This window comes from Bactrocera latifrons, unplaced genomic scaffold (assembly GCF_001853355.1).
Source record: "Bactrocera latifrons isolate USDA-ARS-PBARC rearing strain unplaced genomic scaffold, ASM185335v1 scaffold_11, whole genome shotgun sequence".
Classification (NCBI taxonomy): Eukaryota; Metazoa; Arthropoda; class Insecta; order Diptera; family Tephritidae; genus Bactrocera; species Bactrocera latifrons.
Window position 1 is genome coordinate 2,900,829 of NW_017534519.1, and position 23,045 is coordinate 2,923,873.

A 23,045-nucleotide genomic window follows, 5' to 3' on the forward strand; every position below is an offset into this window, starting at 1 on the left:
TTGTCAAAAGCATTGGATCAGCAGGAATATAACTTACTTTACCGGGATAGGACTTTGATCTTGCTAGAGCAACTCATTCTGCCATTGCAACAGATCAAGTTATTAGCTTGGGTATCAAGATTTCTTGAAATTGGTTTGGAGTATGTTTTAAATACTCAATACTCAATCGTGCCCAATAACAAAAGTTAAAATTTCAAATTTTTAATATTTTTAAAATATTCGAGAAAGTAAAAAAAAAAAAATTATGAAAAGAAAGCTTGATGATTTATGAATTAATGACAATTATAGTAATTGAAAACCTGTGACCTTTCTCCAAATTGTCTCAAGGCGAGAAATCGAAAAGGCGTAATAACGGTCGCTTTTTGCTTGTGTACATACGCACTGAGCCAGAAATGGGCCTCAGAGCCCCTGAATAAAATTTGGCACGAGAACGTCGGATCTTCTTGGAAGTACATAGAGCGAACAAATGCCTCTTGGGAAAGTCGAACGTCCTCAGGTCTTGCACAAACTGTGCTGTGTACGCTTTCAATTTGAATTCATACGTTAGTGTGAGTTGTTGCGATCGGCGCCGAATTGACTCAGCGCGGTCTTCGTGTACAATCTCAGCTACGGCTACTACATTTTCCTCACTGCGTGCTGTAGGTAGTCTATTCTGTCGAATATTATCCACTAATGAATGCTGGGTCTCAAGATGAGTACGCTGATTGTGTTGAATATAAGTTGAGCGAATCGCACGAAACAATTTCTTTACCGAATTTTCGTACTAAAACTGAACGATGTGTAAACGTTATTCCGGTCTAAGTCTTTTCATGGTAAAATGGCAAACAATACTGAACAAAAATAATATAAGAGCTAAGAGCACGACGCAAGGGTGATCTGTCAGAAAAAGGCAATTGAGGGCCACTTGGATCAGCCGTTATTTTATATGAATTATCTAATATACTGTAACAGTGGGTGGGTGTTCTATAATCTACTAGAAGTCTTGAACACAAAGCGTTTTTAACCACAAATTGAAATCGTGCAGACGTATAGTCACAAAATATGCTACAATTCAATGAGAAAGTTTCTATAACAATTGGAAGTCTTCTTGTGTCTTAATGTGCCTAAACTGAAAATACGAGAGAATTAGTTAGTTAAACGGCAGTAAGAAATTTTGTGTCTAATGGCTTAAGAACATTTGTGAATTGAATATAAAGATAGCCATAACCAGATTTGTAATGCAAAGCCTCGATTTGTTTAGAAGTGACGTGTGTGCGATTAAGAATACGAGTAAGCGCAGCCAATGCAAGTAATCCAAATCAAACGAGATCTAAGCAGTACTTCCAAGCAAAACTGCCAAAATTAAAGGCGAAGCAGCGAGCAATGCAAATTAGAAATTAAACCAGTTGACCGAAATGTCGAATTACCGCAAAAAAGCGAATGCACGTGGTTAAACGTTCGCCACACACGCCCCCGCCAACGGCGCTGCACTGAGTTTTCAGTCCAGCGGTGCTGATTTGACACAGAGATGACAACAAACACTGAGTCGGCAAACAAAAAGGCATGCGATTACGCACACACACACAAACACGCAGGCTCCCATATTTGCATTGATATTTTTGCAGCAACATCAGAGCAAATACAAACGAATGTTTACTTGGCAGCGAAACAACGGAATTGGCTGCGGCAATGGGAAGAAACAAACGAAATGCCGCAATCGGAGCGACGATAAGATAGCGTCGGCTGCGCGATAACAAAAGCAGCGCCGAGGCGAAGCAACGAAATGACGTCGGCGCCGCAGTGCCGCAGCGCAACTGTGAGAATGGAACAAGAATCCCAGTAGCTGAGCACCCACCCCACCGCACGAGCAACGCGCTGTCAACGGCATCCACCAACACGAACGCACAGCGGCCGAGACGATGGAGCGCACGCCAGCCAATTGGACGTATAAAAGCAACAGCCCGTGCATGTGGCAATATCACAAACGTTTCGCACGCGCAACCAGCCACAAGCAACTTGCAATAGTCGCAGTCGCAGTCAGCCAACCGAAGGCACAGTGTTCTAACGAAAATCCGTTGATTTCCAAATTAAAGGCCGCAGGAGTTGCAAAATTTCACTTAATTGCAGAAGCAATTAATAATTTGGTGAGTGAGTGCGAAGCATAACTTAGAAATCTGTTTGTATGGCACAAAGTAGAGTTACAGAATTGAAATAAATACGAAATCCAACGAAACCCAAGGTAAAAACGCAAAGTGACATGGCGAATGAACAAGCGAACTTTTGGTGCACAAAGAATGCTCGGCCGTGAAAGAGCGCTTTCTGTCTGAGTAATTTTTCACAGTTAAGATTCTTTTTTTTCGAAAAAAAAAAAAAAACTAGTAATTTTGCAAATGGACAAAACAATTGTGGCAACTGAAAAGTGCTAGCTGCAAGACAGACTATTGTGCCGAGCTCATTGCCTTTCTTTGCGCCGCCAAAGTTTCAGTGAGAATTTTTGAAAAACGACTTGCCCCGCTGAAGGTGGAAAAGCTGCGAAGCAATTTGTATTGCCCCAAATTAAATGGGCATTAGAGTGCAAACACAAGCATACCGATATATATAGTAAAATAAAGCCCAATTTGCGTTAGCCGCACAATATTCGGCTCCAAATTAAGATGAAGTGGACAGGAAAAGTTTCTTGGTGATTAAGGAATTTTCTTGGATATTTATGTGTATATATACATATGTATGTACATGTCAGCACTTTATTGCGTATTTGCAGCGCCTAGGGTGTGGCTAATTAATATTGTGTCGTTTAATTGCAAAGAAGTGTTAGGAAGAACTTCTCAATTAAGACTTACAAAAATGCAATTTGGCGTTTCAAGAAAAATTAAGTGAATAATGAAAACGGTATAATGCTCTTGAATAATACGAGGGTAGAACATCGGTTTCTCCAGGTATTGAAACTTGCATTTGATTTTTAACAGAAGAAAAATATGAATATTTATTGTAGGATACATAGATTTTAGAATTTTATTCCGAAACGACACTTCGTTCCACAATTATTAATACTCCTATATTCACCTCCGTTAAAACTTTTGCCAGAAAAATGCACCATTTTATTTGTTATTATAATGATTTTTTTATGTAACCCTTCATAGCACTATATTTGCAAATACCAATTTTCCGTCTATGGTAACCAGTATAGGCCGCTAAAAGTACACGTCTCAAAAATTACACGCTTACGTGTTATATTGTTCTCTATTAAGGGGTTACATGGGTGTCCTCGGGTAAAATTGCTTGGATTTTTGGCGCACATTCATACAAAAAAAGGAAAATTTCGCAATTTTTTTCAAATAGCTTTAATTGAGAAAAATAGTCTGAGCCTTTAAGAATCTATATCAAAGACTTAAGTAAAATTTCATGAAGAACGGTTCAGCAGTTCTTGAGAAATCTTCAAGTAAAACATCAACCTCTAAGCTCTCAAATAAAAACGTAATTTTTGAACGAATATACTTATTTGAATGAGAATGTTTCTGAACACAGCCAAATCCTTATTTTTTGAAAAATTATTATATTCGCTTTTATATTATTTTATATTTTTCGTTTACTCGAACATTTTTTTGATAATCCAATCCATAATTCAACACATGTATTGAGTCAGCATTTTTCATGAAACATTTATGAGGTATTATGACTGTATTGTATTCCTGATACAATGAAATACTAAATTTCAAAATAATTTTTTCCGTCGACTTAACAACATTTGCTATTGAATTATAAATGTGAAGTAAAAAAAAAAAATATTTATTTTTTACATTTTCAAATGACAATTCGAAATGGACTGAATCAAACCAGTTTTGCGCGGTTAAACTTTGGTGAAGCTGTTATGACGTGTGATTAAGAAGGAGAATTAGTTGCATTTAGCAACAGATTTGTCTTTATTTCTGTACAATTTTATATTTAGATTCAATGGTGTTTTATGCGTGAAGCAGTTTTGAACATATTTAAAACAGATTTTTACTTTTCTGGTTGCCAAAGCGCTCAAAAGTTTCCTTTTGTTTAATTAGTGCAAATTCATTTTGCACACAAAAACTTAGAGTAACAGTTGTATGACTTGAAAAAAGTCTCAAGAGTATTGTGAAAAATTTTTATTCACTATGGAATTGTTGTATTTTCTTTCTCTTTATTGTCGTACACATCGCTTAGGCGGTTATATGGTTTGTCCTCGCAAAAGAAAATTTCTTGCATAGTAAGTGCTTGAAATCTTTTCTTTATAAAATGAATGACATTTTTAATCTCATTTTTAAAAGATACCACAAATTTAATATAGAAGATTAAACCATTAGATTTAGTGACAAACGGAAGTATGCATGCTAAACAATCTAAAAATACTGACTATCATGACATATCGAGAAGACTCCATCAAATATCTAGAACGGGGCACCAGGGAAGCTGTATGCATCCTGGGTGCCCACGGTATGATACACTGTTTCGATAGTGAGGCTGCAGAGTCTGTTAAAATTCACGTCAAGCAGAGCATCCAAGCCAACTATGTTTTCTAAACTATCACCACAGTTATGGTTTTCAATGAAAATTTTTAACTTTACAGCATATATTCATTTGCTTTCATATTTCTATTTCCATTCTCAACACATACAGCAAATGCTTTAGGCGTTTACTCTCCTAAACGCTGGTCCACTCTTCTATTTATCTAACTGTGCGCTTGACCATCTGCCTGCGCCCTCACGGCACTGTGTCTGCAACGACATTTATTTGCTTAGAATTTGAAAATGTGAAAACTTTGCGCAAATGCACACAATTAAACACGAAACCACAAATGAACAACAATTGCAACCACCGCCAATTAAGCAGACATACCTGACGGTGCATACTTATATATATTTATATATATATTTATGTACGAGACCTATGTATGTGCCTTTGGCGATGGGGTAATGCAACAAAGAAAAGTCAAATCCAAACAAATAAACATTTGAGTGATGTGTAAATGAGGAAAGCAAATTGTTGTTGTCTCTCTCTTGATTTGGTTGCCATAACAGTATTGAAATGGAAACGAATTAAGCAGCAGCATCAAAGTAAATACCAGCGGATTCAGCCAACAATGGCGGTTGTAATTGCTCGATGTCACTTCTACACACATATATAGACATATATACAAACACGAGCATATCTATGTCACTTTGTCACATTACATCTGCATTACAAACGCTACTGGCAGCCACGCAAATGCTCACCGTGTGTGATGAGAATGACAGTTTTATTGTAATACTTTTTTGCTAAATTGCTTTGATGCTTCAAAAGTGAAAAGTTAATATGAAAAAGCTTCACTTAATTTATATACCTTTTATGCAAACTTTTATAGGCGCGCCAGCCACTCGAACGGCATGTAGTGTCGTACAATTGACAAGGATGCATGCAAGCTTGAATGGTTTCACACTGCGTATACGCGACATTAATGCCATGTAAATTTATGCATGTTGATTTTGCTCGCGCTGACTCGCTGTCTCATTGTACAAGGCAAACACTTTGATTTCTTCATATGCTGGCAGTGCACATAAGCGTTCTAAATGCTGTTTCCATATACATAACTGCCGTCTTTGTTTTGTGGAAAACCGTGGCGTATGAGTGATTTCAATCGCGATAAGCGCCACATTTGAGCGTTGACAGACACTCAACGACGGCATGTTGAAGAAATTGAGCCCTCAATGCATAAGAAAAGTAATTTCAAGTTTGATTGACTATGAAGCGAAGGGATTTCCTCGTTTATCACTCGCTTCATATTGATTAATAATGTTGATTTAGTGCAGAAAATTATTAATAAATAAAAAATAATTACGCATTAACTGTTGACGGATTTGATGGATTTGCTGTGCTTTTGTTGTGTAATAAAGCAAAGTATTGAGACTATTTGGAAAAATTTTGCTCATAAATTTGGTTAAAGTTTAGAAATTCATAAAGTGTTTATGAAACAGTGCAGGCACAAAGTGGAAGTTTACTATAATTTGTTTACGTCTGAAAAATAACATATTTGTGCATAAAAATAATAGTGGTGTAGGTTAGTAAGTCATATTTTAGTGGGAATTTTTACCTCATACATTTTCCTAGCTCAAATTGTGAGTTTAAAAAACAGATAAATTTCCATATTAACTTCTAAAAACAAGCATACAATCAGTATGTCCTTCTGCAATTGATAAAAGACATTTCATACAATGTACAAGGGGGATTCGATAAATTATTATTTAAAAGTGTACAAATTCAAAAAGCAGTCTAATAAAAACACATAGTGATAAAGCTTTCAACTACTATCATGATCTTAAAGCTTTTTAATGCAATTTATTACCAAAAACCCTCACTCATAAAATATTCAGTGTAACTATTCCATGTAAATATGATTTAAAATTATTTTTCTTGTAGTTATTTTATAAGAGACTTTTGATTTAGGCTTTCGATTGAGCTCTTATAAGTATAAGTATATTAAGGGTCACACTTAGTGTGAAAGGTTAAAAAAGACGATTTTTGGGAACTAAAGAAGAAGTTTTTGAAAAATATAACACTTTTTTCAAGTTACATGGGATTTCCGCAGACGCTAAAAAAACCTCATTGTTATGACCATTTTCGTGAATAAAACTTAAATAAAATCTAACTGCAAGATTCCAAAAAGACTGGTAGGTCATTGTATTAAGAACTATTTACAACTATCACGGCAGTAAATTTTTCGGTGTGTGTCAAAATATCATTGATTTGTTTAACAAATCATCACTTGAAATGCAAAACAACTTATCGCCGAAGAATTCGAAATTTAGTTTTATGTTACTTACGATTCACTTATCATTTTATACACGTAATATCGTACAATTTCAAGCTCCCGCTCACAGATATAACCGATGTATTTGTTACCTTGTTACGAAAACCGAAAATTTTGTTTCAATATGAGTGGTTTCTATTATATCGCTTTCACTTCGCCTATATACTTATTAAAAGTGATTTACGTTATTTTGCATTTTACGTGACGAAACTCTCAACACAAAAAAAAAAAAAAAAGAAAAGAAAACTTTACTCATGTTTATTACCTTTTGTCGAATAATTGAGAGTTACATGAAACACAATTTTTTTCTTCAAGCGAGCTTTGTCATGAGTTTTTATAAGATAATTATCTAAAGTTAATGGCAGTTAAAGCCTTATATGCAAATTTGCGCTAATTAATAATAAAATTTGAGTTGCAGCGAAACCAGTTTTTGTAACTTTCTTTTTGTCAGTTGACAGCAGCAATGACTTTATGGGTCAAAATAATAATACAAGGCCACCAAGCAATGCCGTGACTCACACCGATTGACAAATGTGGCTCTAAAAAATGCTAACAATAAATAAGATAAAGCTCATAAATAAACACATCAGTAACATTTGAACGAGTTTGTACAGCGGCTTACCGCAGCTTATCAATAAATAAGCTAGCCGCTTTTTACGCAATTCTGTACACTTTACGCATTTCTTTTGCTTATTGCAGTGAAATATGCCGCTTTGTTGACATGTTCCTTAATTATTATTCTTTTTTATACATTTGGTGCTTATTAAAGCGTATCAAAAGCTTTGACTCAATATTTTGGTTGCTTTAATGTGAGTGCAATGAAAGTTTCGGGTAGTCTCTCAATGTAGAAACAAAAAATCGGAAACTAAATAAGAGAAGATGTAAAATAATAACCGAAATCTGCTGATAAAATTTAAATGACGTACTTATAGTTGGGCTAAAAGCGGCTTATAAATCACAAACATACTTAGAAGTTTTGGCATTTTCTCTGGCTTTGAAGTCTTTGTTAGGCTGTTTTGCATTATTTTCATCTTTGGCTAGAAGTTTTTAGAAACAGAAGGGACTGGTGTTTCAACTGCTCATAGTGGAAATTCGCCCAAACATAAGCCTATCTAGCAAATTACGAGCTCTTTCAATACAAAACAAGAAGTTTATTAAATTTTGCTTAAGAAGACTTAATGGCTTGCTGAGTTTGGTAACTCTGCTTTTAATTTTATGCCAAGTTTTGTTTACATGATTTTCCTAAAATCAGAATGTTTAGAATAACCAGCTTGGACAATGAACTCAGTTTGTATCTACCGAAACTAGTAATTTTTGCATGCCTAAGGCACATTTGTTTATACTTTGGTATGTGTATATGTAATGATGTATTATTGGATTCATAATGATTGGTGTTTTTTATTTGATTTCAATAAATTTGAAAGACAAAAAAGTGTTCTCGATGTGGATGCGTAATTTTTAATGATCCAAGGATTCTGGCGTAGTCTCATCTAATTCCCTTGAAGTATTCCAGTGATTCATTCTTGATTGCCAGTACAATTGGTAAAGCCTACAGTTTGGTCGACTTACTTTGGATTTCCATGAGAACCTCTTTCAAACCAAGTTTGGACTCAAAGAATAGAAAGAGAAAGAAAACTTAATAAAGTTTTTCGAATAGCTTAGGTTTTATTAGTACAGAGCTTTGCATGAGCTTTGCACACAAGTAGAATAACACACAACTTATTTATTATAGCTAAAAACTTGTAAACGCCAGCTAAATATGTAAGTATGCTAGCTGAAAATTTCAAAACTTTCATAGCAGGGATTGCAATGCCGAATATTTATCTGAATTTCGTCAGTTGGCACATTCCAAATGCTCTTCGGTGCATTTGTTTATTGACACACAAGTTTTTAGTAGCCATTCCAAGGGAATCTCTTGATGCATCACTACTTTTAAGTGTCTGCCTGAACATATGATTGCCGACACACTCACACACCCATAGTCCCAACGCATAAAACATAAGTGTGTATGTGTGGCTGAGCATTCCGCCCGTCTTTGATGGCCATACTCATAATTCTGAATGCAATAACTTTTCAACACATAGTATCAGCCACTGCAGCAAGGTGGCATTTATGAAAGTCAGCATATGCATCGAGCCATACTTGACATTCGGCGACGCTGCGCTGCCAAGAAGATCATGCAAGCACACGAGTTGGTTTGGCGGAATTTCAGGTCGACTGTGACAAATGCATAATCCACTCGAAATGAACACAAACGAATTGTCGGGCTATTCAAGAAAGCGCCGCGCAACATACATTCTTGCGAGCGAGCGTTGCGGGCGTTGATTATGGTCGTGTGCGCTGAAATTGTCGCTGTATTCAATAGCGATTGCACTCGTACTCGTACATTTCCCCGTCAGCGCGCTGCGGCGATGTTTGCGAGTGTTAAAAGCTTACAATAAATCCACTTAGTAGCGTCCTTTCTTGCAATAAAAGCGGGCGAAAGCTCATCGAATAAGCGGCCGTTGCGACGTTCTCGAGTGCTGCACCCACACCCACACATACACAAGCTACTATATACTTATGGTGTCATTTTAAATGAATGTATGCACACTCGCTCGTGCGCCAGCCAGCTTGCAACTTGCTGAGTCAATATTTTGTTAGCCGTTTGTTTTTGATTTGGTCGGAAGCGTTCAAGCACTCACACATAAGCGTAGAATTGCGCATTGGTATTCGATTGAACGTGTTGCAGTTTAACTTACTTGCTTGCATTTCCCATTGCCTTAAAATGTTGCAATAACGGTTTATTTCCAACTTTGCCAGCACTCTGCGCTGGCACATTTGAAAAACTGCTCGAAATGGATTTCTTTGAGAAATTTATTTATTTAAAAGAAGTGTAGTGGCCACATCGGCGCTTACCAAAACTAAAAAAAAGTCACTTTCGCAATATTTATTTGGAGTAGTTTGAGTTACTGTTTGCTCGGCAACTTCATTACAGACATTTGGAGAAGAAAGCAAGACTATAATAAATACAAGAAATAACAAAAAATTGCGATTTACTGCAAATTTATTTCAGCGAAAAGCAGTGCGACCTCGCAATTGCTTTGTTGACTTTCCTTGTGCTCTGCAGATTTCATTGATATTTCAAGTTTTCGAAGCTAAAATACAGACTGGTCCGTTTTTTTCAGTGTTAAGAAGGCAATTGCAAGTCTAATTGGTAACGCAAGATCTATTTTAAATGTGCTCCTCACTAGAAAATTCTTCAACCCCAAAAAATTAAATATTCCATACACTTGTTATATCATAAGCCTCGGATTCGGTGATTTTCATTTCCTTCAGCAAATTTTCATTTCTTCGTTTTTGGCTCATTTGTGGAGCGCCATTCGTTAGAATGTTAGACAATATCGACATTATATTGGGTAGTCGAAAAAGTATTTTCGTATTTCTAATCAAACATATTTGTTTTTTTTTTTTTTTTTTTGTTATAATGAATTTCAAATATGTACATTTTTATGGCTTTCCAACGAAAAACTGCGACAAGTAATTTTCACAGGCTTCTCTTGAAGCCAATTTCACCCCATTAAAGGATTTCTGCATTAACCTAAGCAAATGGTTTCCCTGTTTTCGCCGAGTCATCGAAGACGTGTGTGTTCTAGAGTTGTCTTGATGGAAGATAAAGCCTTTGCTGTTGATCAGTTCTGGCCATTTTTTTCGATTGCTTGCTTCAATCTCATCAGCTGTTGCCAGTAAAATGTAGAATCAATAGTTTGACTAGGCGGAAGTAGCTTATAGTGGTGGATTACTTTCCAATCCCACCAAACACTCAGTGTCGTTATCCTTGTTTTGCAACTGTTTGTTGAGCTTCACCATGCTTGGAATATTATCGTTTTTGCACATTATTGTGATATTTGATCCACTTTTCGTCTCCTGTTACCATTCGCTTCAGAAATGGTTCCATTTTATTTCGTTTCAGCAAAGAATCGCAGATGTTAATTCGGTCCATTAAATTTTTCATCGACAATTCATATGGTACCCAAACAACGAGCTTTTTTTTGTAGCCAGCCTTTTTGAAATGGTTAAAAACCATTTGATGATGAATATTAAGTTCCTTAGCGATGTCGACCAGAGCGAGGTCGACCAGAGCGAGGTGCATGTTTCACATCGAAATTTCCAGATCGGAAGCGAGCCAACCATTGTTGTGCTACACGAACTGATCCTGTGTCCTCATCGTAAACTTCGCAAATTTCATTGGTGACGCGCGTGGCATTCTTCACATACAAAGCTATATATATACAAACATTTCAAAATGTAGTGAATTCCTTCATTATTTTCACTCAGTTTTAACAGCTGTAACTTTTTTTCAACTTCCCCGAATTTAATTATTTTTTGTTTTTTTGTGGTTAAATGAAGCTTAAAATCTCACCTTTCCAACACGACGTTGATTCGGTCCATAAAAGTTGTTGAAATCATCTGCTATCTCACTAATACCTACACGTTGATTTTCAAGCACTGTTTTTTGAATTATTTCGATAGTATTGGCATTAAAGGAGGTGGCAGCACGCTTTGCATGACAAGTTTTTGATGACTTCACGAATTTCGTTGGTTATTTTGTGCTTCTCAAACACTTGTCTTCTAGGTAAAGTAGACCTCTGGGAATACTTCTTCAACATTTTCAATTATTCTGCGCACAAACTTTCAAGCCAATTCGTAGTCCAATTATTTTCTCGGTAAAAATCCGCACGCAAACTTTCGCGGCGTGAATAAACAACTGTAAAATGCACACTAACTGGCATATGGAGACCAAACTTCACACGAACATAAAAAAATCGTAACATGCAATCTAAAAAAAAAATGTTTACTGATTCGATTTGTTACCGCAGTTTAACTGGGGTCCGCAGTCCATTAAAATTAGATATTTGCTTTCTTTGTTGGCGTAGACACAGCTTACGCGGTTATAGTCGACTTTTCATTTGGGGTTGTTTTTTAAGTGACGGGTCCCAAACCCAGCGCACAACCCTGGAGAGGGATGTTTCGCCTTCTTACTTTAGCGGTTGCTCTTTGCCTAACTAGAAGACACTTGGTCTAAGACCTTAAATCTTGAGATGCTTGAGACAATTGCGTGAACTTTCACACATGACTCCATCCAATATATGTACTTATCTCTCGACTTTTATTCATACACAAATTCAACTGAAAGTCTTTTGGCTCCTACAAACTGCTTCAGCCGCACGCTGACACAAATTGAAAGTTATAAATCAGAACGTTGAAGGTGAAGTAATTAAATTTAAAGCAAATTGTTTGAATTAGCATAATTATTATAATTATGTTGGCATACCACCAAATTTTAAAGTATATTATATCAATATTCTAATTGCATTTGCATCATACGCGCTTTATGCTCTCCGCATTTTTGGTCTCATTTAGTGGTAATTTATGAAAAAATCAAACGTGGAATTTTTGTAGATTGTCCAACACGCATACTAATAGCCCTAAATAGGCGGCAAACAACAAAGCAATTAACCACGGCAATTTATGGCTTTGGCATATTTACATTATTTATGACCCGTTCGTTCTTTTCACACCTCTTCGCTATTGATTAGTTGTCGTTTAGGTGGGAAAATTACCAAATTTAATATTTCATGTTTACGTGCGTGTGTAGTTTACTTAAAAAAAGTTTGGCTAATAATTTGATATATTAAATAACAATTCTAAGCCGATTTTTGAAATGTTTTATTTTTAACTAATTGTTGCAATAAAATGTGCGTGGTGCGGAAAGCGCAGCAAAAAAGTTCAAATTGTCTGAAATTCGAGAGAGTAAAAAGTACTTTTGCACTGCCCTTCAGTTGCCGCCAATTAAAACTTTAATTAAGTAGATAATCGGTAAATTAATGCCTCGTGTGAATGCGTCGTTTTTGTGTAAATACTTTTGTATATACAATATATATATATCCGCAGTCTGATAAATACTTGTGTAATTTAACATAATCGCAGTAAGCTGCTGACTGGGGGGTAAATTATTTAATACTCAAACAAGCATATCGAATTTCGATTTTAAAATAGCCCTGTGGAATTTCTCTCCATTCATCAATAATATTCGCAAAAGGTGTCGTTTTTTCTCGGTCAATTTACAGCGCTGATAACCTATTTCACGGCGAAATGCACCAAATTAAAGGCTGCAGTGGTGATTAAACTGCGCCATTCATGGAAGTGCTTGGAAACACAATTCAGTGAATGAGCAGATTTCACTCAAGCCGATCAAATGAAAAACATATTTTATTTTTTTTTTTTTACCACTGACTTTTGCCAATTTTGTTGTTGCTTTAAGTTTACATACATATATTTAACGATGGCATTACACTGTTCAATAAAAGTAAGTAAACAATTGTAATCTGTTCAAAGGATTACACTGGTGCGGCTTAAACAAGCGGTGCGAGTTCGATTTTCGAACAAAATTTCCTTAATTTCGAGGTTGTAATATTTTGTGACTCGGCTATAACCTTTTATTGGTATCTGTGCCGGTAAAGAAGAATATTTTCTGAACTGTGTGTCATCCAAATTGAAGGTTTTACATTGTTGAAGACGAAGGTAATGATAAATTGGAAATAATATTTTATGAAATATACTAAATGGTTGAATAAAAAATACTAGTAGTATCAAATCGTGTCTAATTTTGCTTTTGTTGAAATCAACACAACAAACTGAAATAACTTGAGTGGAACAGCAATTAAATATTAAGTTTTCTTATCGTTAAATCTCACCGTTAAAGGCTGCGCGTGCAGAAATGTTAGATATATTGCCACTTTCCGTGCATATTAGAATTCCGTTATACATTACATGCAGCCATTGCATTTTGCTCCTGGTTGTTGTGACAATAAACCTTTGCGATTATAATTTGAGTATAATTTCCGTGGTGAAATTGGCAGCATTGTGTGCAAGGAGAAGTCCTTGGAGAGATTATGCAAGAATTTTTGTCGCAGATCATAGGCGAACTGTACGAAGAAAGTTGTTAAAAGCGATATAACCCCGTGAACACTTGATTGCCTTTGTGTTACACTTAATTTTGTTAATATACTTTATTGACCGATGTTTAGGGAAGTCAAGCGAAAGTTTAAAATTCTGATAGCATTGCACATTCTCTTCGAAGATATTACGTGTTAATCAAATTTTTTTGATAAATATTCAATGATTCATATATATACAAAAGAAAATTTTCTGCAAAGGTATCCGATTTGGACATATTATACAGATAAGATGGAGTACTTTAGAGAGAGTATTTGTGCAAAGTTTTATTTCGATAAAGTTATTATCTCTTGATCTATATGTAAAATGAATTAAAGAAAATTATAAAAATTGTTTAACCCATCCGAAACTGTCCAGTCCCCAAAATACCGGAAAAGTGGACTACAGTATCTACTCTTGAATTTTGACTATAAATATAGCCCAAAGTATAGGATATACAATTCAAATTCAGATAAAATCCTCTCGTGATAATATAATATCTGTGTATTAAAAATGGTCTGAATTGGGTCAATTCCGCCCTGAGACCCCATATACCTAATATAAAGATTTTAGATCTACCGGGTGAATTCCACCGCATATATCGGTCAATTGTGAGTTATCTCAATGAAAATGGGAGGGCAAGTGTATCTTTGTGCCGAAAATTAATTGAGCCAAAGCTTGACTTAGCCGCATATAACTAATATCGGGATTTTCGAACATGCGTAATCCATGTGATTGGTGATTGTATGTGAGGTACTTAGTGAAACTGAGGAAATTTGTTTTTGGCATGTGACTACCACCAACTCCCATATTATCCTGTAGGAATTTATCGGATTACAAAATGTTCGGTTACACCCGAATTTAGCTTCAAATAATATTGAATACATTTTTTCATGTTTTCTGGGTAATTTTGTTTCGGTCAACCAATGTTCCTAAGTGTATATCACCAACAATATTATCTCTTACTATGTATTTATATATAAACAAGTTTTGAAAAAATGTTTACTAGTTCTTTAGTGCACAGTAGAGAAAGGCTTGCAACAATACCTAATGCATATTTTTTAGCACGTCGTCTTCAATTTAATAAAAAAACATTAGTATGGCCATCTTGTTTAAAAGACTTTATTTCGCCCAATATAGATAGTTGCACGCGTTTTTTAAATTCTGATGATTGATGTCTGTTCTACAAAACATATTTCTGATCACCCAAGAAATCTCAATAAAATTATGAGGAAACGATAATGCTTCGAGAATAATAATATGATTCCAAAATGAATATCAAATATCTCCCTTCCGTTTTTTTTGCTCTTTATTCCATGCTTTATAAAAAGTGTTACAGTGATCGGAAATGGTTCAAATGTGCGCCGTTTCGTTCGATAATCTTTTTCCATCTAGACGTCAACTTTATAATGCTGACCTCGAAGAAGCCCCCCTTCTTATTTGCGAATAACGCGGACAGCCACTTTTCACAAGCCTCTTTTGAGTTCAACTTTACACCAACAAGGGTGTTCGCCATGGACAGGAATCACTTGGCGCTATGTCCGGGCTATATGGTAGATGCGATAAACCACCTGTACATATTTGATAACCTAATATCATTATATATCTTCTTCCAGGCTTAGCATGAATAACAAGTCTTCTATCTTTAGTTAACCAGGTTATCTTTAAGGAGAATACCTTTCTTATTAAGATAAAAGTGAGTTAAGCTTTGCGCCAAAGGAAGTTTTGCCGGTATTTTCAAATACTTCGCAAGGCTTTAATACTTACATGTTAGCTGATCTTGCTTGTTTAATGCTCATATGTTTTTTGGTGGATAAAGACAATTTTTTTGAACATAGTTTGTGGCATAAAAATATATTTTTCTGTTTTTTGTTTTTAATTTATATAAATACCTATTTTACTGAAAATAGAGCTGTGCTCGTTTTTCTAAAAATTTTTCCTTTTAGCTTTGATACTGCTGCGAATTAAATTAAAATTTATTTACTTATAACCCTAGCATACATGTATAACTGCAGTTTGAAATATGCTAATACATATGCACATTGCACACAGAATGTAGCTTTTAACGCTTCCGCTCATTAGAGTGCAACATTGAAACGGTGAAATGGTGGAATGGTTGCACAACCTAATTTGAACTAACAAATTCGAGTTCTTCGGATTCTTTCTGTGATTGCTATTCGTCTTTTACTTTACGGCATTTTAGTGCTCACTTATTTAACTTAACACAAAACTGTTGCTCACTGATTTTTTCTCATTTCTCTCTCTCTCCTTTATCTAATCCAATTTCAGCATTCCAGAAACTTTTGGCGCTCAAAGTAGTTACTGCAGCGCTACGACATTTGTCAATAGTTTTTCTACAGTTAACGCAGTTACAACAGCAACAACAACAGTATCATGTCGATCTCCGACTTCCGTAAGAAGAAATTGCTCTTCCTGTTCAACGTTTTCTTTGGTGAGTAAAGGAATCTAATAATGGCATAGAGTTACCAGAGTAATGGAATAATGTTAAACATATTTTGCTTAATCGGATTTTGAAAATATTAGACTAAAATTTGAAGTATCTATTTGTGGCCTGTAGTAGGTTCATGGTTTCAAGGGGGTTTGATAAGCCCGAAACTTTTATTATTATTACTGTTTATGGAAAAAATAATATTATAAAACCATAGCAGTACAAAAAGTAACAGCTTTGGGGACTTAGCTAGAAACTTTTTTCGAACAATTAAATCTTAACTTCTAAGTCTAAGGATGTGAGTTTATGAAGACAGTTATAAAATAGTAGAGTAAAACATACCTTATTCCCAAGATTAAGCCTTTATACTTTGTGAAGAACTTCTACAGTAAGGGTATACTGTGAAGAGGATATTTCATGTTTCTCATGAAGTTTGCCTATAAGGAAGCGACGAAGACCTTGAAAAGTGCAGTACTATGAGCAAAAAATAGTAAGGCTATGTTTATAATTTTAAAAAGAAAAACTCTCGAAGAATCAATGAAGTATTCGTCGGTGCATTATAGTGGTGCATAAACCAAGAGTTGTCGGACCATAATTTCGGCACTTTTTCCGAAAAGCTTCACGCAAACGACGCATAATACTAAGTAATATTTCTTTTGACAATTTCTCCATTTGGAAGGACTGTCAACATAACTTGATTTTTGACTTGCGGTGAAGTGGTTTTTTCGGCTTCAGCTCACCTTTGCCACGATAATCGACCGATCGTCCGTTTCTGGGTCGTAAGCATGGATTCAAGACTCATCGCCAGTAATAATACATTTCATGACATCCTCGTGGTCTGAAAGCACTATTTCAAAGACCTTTACGTGACGCAGTTTTTCGAAAATATTGAGTTATTTTGGAACCAATCGTGCTTACCCGTTCCTAAGGCCAAAATGATCTTTCAAAATAGTTTTCACTGATTTTTCCCATATTCCGACGATGAAAGTAAGATCTCTGACAAGTAATCGTCGATTCACAAGCACCAATTCCTTTATTTTATTGACGACGAGTAGACCATCAGTTGATGTTGATGGCCGTCGTGGACGAGGTTCTTCTTCAACGCGTTCTCAGACCTTGCTCGCGAAAAAATATTACCACCGAAGGCTTCTTCTAACATTGTGAACGTTTCGGCATCAGAAATTTGTGAAAATATTTTATGGAACTTCTTTGTTGAATAATTTCGCTCGCCGTAAAAACGTATCTTCTTCAGAAAGACGTACGTATACTAGAACTAATTATTATTTTGATGTGATATTTGGCACAGATATCACTGACACTCATAGAAAGATAGAAATTAAAAATAAATTAATCGATTAATGTGTTTTCGTGAGAAATTTAAATTAAAAAGGTCTTACTATTTTTTGCTCACAGTAGAGTAGTATTTAACAGCTTGATTAGCGTCACACGCCTTTTTCTTCCTAAGAAGCTGTTTCATTGCAATCAACAACAAAATGTGACTATAAGTCAAGTCAAAAAGTAAAAAAAAAAATAATTTAAAAATGGTCACTTTTATTTTTTCTTTTATGTTCATAGGTACTATCTCTTAATAAACCCCAAATATAGTATTATGACTATAAATTTTACAAAAGCAAACTGTATGAGAAAAAAAGGTATTTTCTTCGTTCATGACTAATCAGAAAATCATAAAATAAACTTTAGGACAAAGAACGAAAATTTTTTTGTAGAGTCGCCAATGTTATGAATTTGATATACATCAAGCAGAAAGTGTTGACTGGTGGAGAGATCGCGCTGATTTTTGGCGTTATAATTAACAACACTTGTACCAAATAAGGAAAAAATATTTACCTGTGAAAAGGAAGAATTCCCAACACTTTCTTGACGGGGTCTATTTTTTTGTCAAGACAGTGCAGTTATTTCCGAAGGAATTTGTTCAGATCGAACCGCTATAGCACATAGTTGCCATTGAAACTGACTGATCAATATGAAGATGAACTCCTTCTATACCCTTTTATGCTATAAAAAATACAAAAAGAAAGGGTATTATTGCTTCGGTTACAGTAACCATTCTTTTTTTGTTATTATTTGAGACCTTCCAAACAAATTAGTGAAGCGTATCTCTGAGGCTCAGTAAATAGCTGGAATGTTAGTTAGCATATTGCTATTTGCAATATTCAATTCTATACTATTTTAAAAGAATTCCCCTTAAAATGTTAAGCAATTAAATATTTTTCTCGCAGATAACAGTAATAAAGCTCGATATTATACCGAACTTAAACGAAAGAGATTTTGAGGTCAGTTCATTCTAAAATACCAAAATTACCTTCGTACACATATTGCTGCCATTAATTAAGATTAATAGTCTTGCCAATAAAAATTTGGAACATTTAAATTAATTTTTTACATAGCTGACAGTATCAAATAAGGCTATAAGCCATACATAGTTTATAAATATATTACAACTATAGCTAATTTATAAAATAACACACAGCTATTGCTGTCCACACACTAACAAATAGCCGCGCTTGCTTTATTTGCAAAAATTAAAATATCAATTTACATTAAATTTCATGAGTTTGTGCACGCCTCATGTGGGATTTAGCGTGGCGGGCGTGTGTGTGTAATAATTTAATTGCTTAATGCACTGACATTTATGGTGAATTTTCAACAATTTTACTTTGTAATAAAATTTCAAATTGACTAGCTTTGCAACTAACAGCATGGAAAACCAATTAATTTTATATAGGTAATTTATTTGACAAACGCCGTTGGCAACCCCACGCGCCACGTGGCTGAAAAGGGTTGGCGGCATTCTGGCCGGTTGGTGGGGTGGGCGCGCGCTGCTTCCGCTGCCGTGGCACTGACACGGCCAATGTCAATGGAATGTGGCAGGCGGAAGTGTTGACAGCTGTGTGCACGGCACTCAAAATAGAGTTTTGGATTTCCGAAATGGAATCGCGAAAAAAGTTGCACACAAACTTTACCATGCGCTGCTGCACGAGCTGACAGCTACGCACAATCAAATTGAAGAGAGAGATAGCGTGTGGTTAAGTAAACGAAGCTTCACAGCTGCGCCTGATATGTCGAATTGTGGGTTTTTTGTTTTTAGTGAAATGCCTGAAATTATTGCGTTAATAAAATGCACAAATTGTTGAAAAGTATCACACCTTGTTAAATAATTTATGGTGGCCTACTTCACAGCATTTCGCAGTGAATAACTTTTGCAGCTTTGAAACACACATAACTTTCATTTGCATTGCTTTTTCTCTTTTCTTTTTTTGCCCTTGGTACACCACTACGTATGAACAACTCACGACATCACCAAATGACAATGCGCCCAACTATGTGCTCTGCACACAAACAACACGCAATCAACCATCGACAACAATAATGTTGGCGCATGATGCAACAATGTACCTTAAAACAACTTCAACAAACTTTCCGACTACCCACTTCGACGGCGACCGCACCGACACCGCCCGCACCGCCGTCTGGTCGCGTCCGTCAACAGATGTCAATCAGAGCGGCGAAATCGACGTTAAAGACTTTGAGTTGGCCATTGAGGTAAGTGTTGACACAAACAAAAGGGACAAAAGTTTCGTTAGGAAATTCACTTCCTGAAAGTTATTCTTTCATTTCGGTGGCACGAACGCGCCGGCGCACGGCAAAAAGTGGCGCGCACACTGTGCGGCGTGGCACAACACTTGAGCGAAATTTATTTGCATGCAAATAATTGCCAACAAATTTGTAGTTCCACACTTGGTCCCTTTTTGTTTTTGATAGCGTTGCGACCGCTTTTTGGCCGTCTGCATATTTTACATACATCAAACACACACTAGCGTATTTTGTAAGGGCATGTGTGTGTTTGTGAAATTCAGCGTTACGCCGAAGGTGCGCGCAACAAAAAGCAGAAAAAGAAAAACAAGAACGCCATGTAATTTATGCGTGCGTTTCGGCGTGTGCCTCACTTGCCTTTTATCGCAGTTGTGCGAATTATTGTCATTGCTGCTGTTGTTGTATTGCTCTGTCGCTGACATGTTGTTTTTTGTTTTGCTCTTGTATTTGCATTTTTTGTAGCGCGTCTGCAAACTGCGCGGCTGGGCAGAGAACACACCCAAGAACAAGGAGATCCACGCGGTCATGCTGGAGATCTGGGAGGGCCTGCGCTCCAAGGCCGACAAGGACAATGATGGGCAGGTGAGTAAACATGTGGCTAAAAGACAAGTTGTAAAAAATAGTAGAAAATGCAGCAGTGAAATTCTGCTCCAACTAAAAGATTCGCATGTGTGGGCTTTTAAAATTTTTGCAATTTGCATATCAATTTCGGGCAAATTGAATTAGCAGCACAAAATGACAAAATGGGTGGATTTAACGACTTAATAATGCCACTATTGTAAACAGTTTAAGAAAATTAAATAATTGGGGTACTCACAACCCGTCGTAAAGCATCGTAAAATCGTAAAATTATAAATTTTTACACTTGTTAAAAAAAAAAAAATTGATGTTGGATTTCACACAAAAATGAGTTTACACATTTACAATTCTGCGTGCTATGTTTTCGAATCGTTATAACTTAAAGCTTGTGAGACTTGTGAAAACCCTAAATATTGCTTAAATTGAGAAATGAAATTTACTACACTACTGACACAAAGTTCGTCAATTGATTGGAGCGATGTTTGTTGGTGCAAAATAGTCCAAAAATATAAAATATTGTTGGTTGTTAATTTCACTGAATATTATTTGAAAAAAGATAACCAATATTTTATTATAGTGTTGCGCTGTTTTCACTATGGTCGAAATTAAATCCGATAATATCCGAGTTATGTCTACGTTCCACTTACGAAAAATTGAACCGAACATTTCACCAGTGAGCCAAATAAAATTATTTATAACCTTCCGATCCAGGCTGGTTTCAAGACATAACACATAATGCTTCCAGACCCCATCGCATATTTACTTTAACTACCACTTCTTCTTTCTTATCTTACGTGATTATAGCCGAGCTTAAAACAGCGCACCAGTTGTTAAACTTTTAGAGCTGGAGTGTTTCCGTCCATTCGGATAACATAGGTCATGTAGCCGCTGTCTTTTAATTCGCTGAACTATGTCAATGTCGTCATATATCTCGTACAGCTCATCGTTCTATCGACTGCGGTATTCGCCGTTGCCAATGTGCAAAGAACCATGAATCTTCCACAAAAAATTTCTCTCAAAAACTCGTTATGCCAACTCATCATGACTGTCGCGTTTCGACAACTGTTTTTTAACGAAAGAAGATATTTCGTTTTGTCCCCGTTCTCTACCACACCCTTTAACTTCACTTACCTATACAGTGTTGAGAAAATAGAGCTAACGACGCCATTATTGAGAACAATGGTATCGAAGATTGTATCGTCGCAATTAAGGCTTGCAGTTCTAAACATTTTCTTCAGGAGTAGATTGAAGAAGTCGCATGATAAGCAGTTGTCTTGTCTACCTCGATTGATATCGAATCGCTTGGAGAGGTCCTTCCCGATCCTGAAGGAGCTTTTCTTCACAGCCGTATTACTTTGGCGGAGATACCAAATTCAGACATCGCTGCATAAAGACAGCTGCTTTCGTGCTGTCGAAAGCAGCTTGGAAATTGAGGAGGAGGATTCTCTTTTTACGGGTCTTTTCCAAGTATTGGAAAGGCCTAAAGCTACAATGATAAGGTTCAATTTCTTTGTTGGTGTTGTGCTTTAATCTTTCACACAATACGCTCGATAAAACCTTATATGCGATGTTGAGGAGGCTTATCCCACGGTTGTTGGCGCAGATTGTGGAGTCTTCTTTCTTGCGGATTGGGCAGAGCACTCTTAAATTCCAATCGCCGGTCATGCTTTCGTTCGATTATATCTTGCAAAAAAGCTGATACATGCACCTTAGCAGTTTTAATAATTTCTATTTGAACTTTTTCATAGCTTTTCCACACCTAGAGGTTTGTTGTCGCCTACAATACAATCGCCAATAGAAAACTACTTCTTTAGATATATATTTGGCTTCGGATGAGTTGTGAAGGCATCGCGTTACGGATAGTAGTCTTAATCAATTAAAAATTGATCTCTCCACGATGGATTTGTTATTCATACAATACTCTTTATCAAACTTCTACGCAGGTGGCAACCTGTTCAATTTAACAGCATTCAATTTGACATATCTGACAATTTTCTAATCTCGAACTATTTCTTTGCTGGGTAGTTACCGTAGTCTAATCTAATCGTAAATCGAATTGTCACTGAAACTTTATCTTCGCACTTCATTTGGGCAGTAAATTTGGCTATGCCAACTTGTCGATTTGTCTACATTTATTTGGCATTGGCAGTTGCTATTTCACTGACTTCGACGTCGCTTCAGCGTTGAGCATAGTTCTTCGTGCGATGCAATCAGTAAGAGCGCGGGTATTTCGAATGCGTATGTGTGCAGTAGATTTTCAAAGGAATTTTGTGTGGACGGTGGGTTTGTTTTGCCATTTTTCATTATGATGAATAGATTTCGGTTCGAATTTGAATTTCGCAGACAGAAAATTCGAGATTTTTCATTTTCTTCTTAAAAAATCAAACAATGATGTGAGTATACATATGCATACAAACGAGCATGCCTGCCTTTCCGGCCTTCCGCAAACTATCTCAATTCTTTATATAACGGCATGCGTCAGAGCCTTCATTTTTCTTTCATCGAATGTCAGAATTATCTCATATCATTTTTTGCACCCTCCTTGCTCTGCTCATTTGCATTTTTAGCAATTCCATTCGGTTGTTTATTCTCGCTTGCTTTGTTTCGCTCAGCCATGAGCTTGCTTTCGCTACTTCA

The 23,045-nt window shown here is 36.1% G+C and overlaps 1 protein-coding gene across 1 annotated transcript in view; it reads left to right on the forward strand.

The window, feature by feature from the left end:
• Positions 1-1,972: 1,972 nt before the first annotated feature.
• LOC108972750 (calexcitin-1) overlaps positions 1,973-23,045 on the forward strand; it is a 29,939-nt gene continuing 8,866 nt past the window's right edge. Inside the window, exons 1-4 of the mRNA XM_018939513.1 lie at positions 1,973-2,123; positions 16,055-16,217; positions 19,726-19,778; positions 20,292-20,411. Of these exons, the coding sequence (XP_018795058.1) occupies positions 16,160-16,217; positions 19,726-19,778; positions 20,292-20,411 (231 nt within the window). The 5' untranslated portion in view covers positions 1,973-2,123; positions 16,055-16,159. The remainder of the gene's footprint in view (positions 2,124-16,054; positions 16,218-19,725; positions 19,779-20,291; positions 20,412-23,045) is intronic.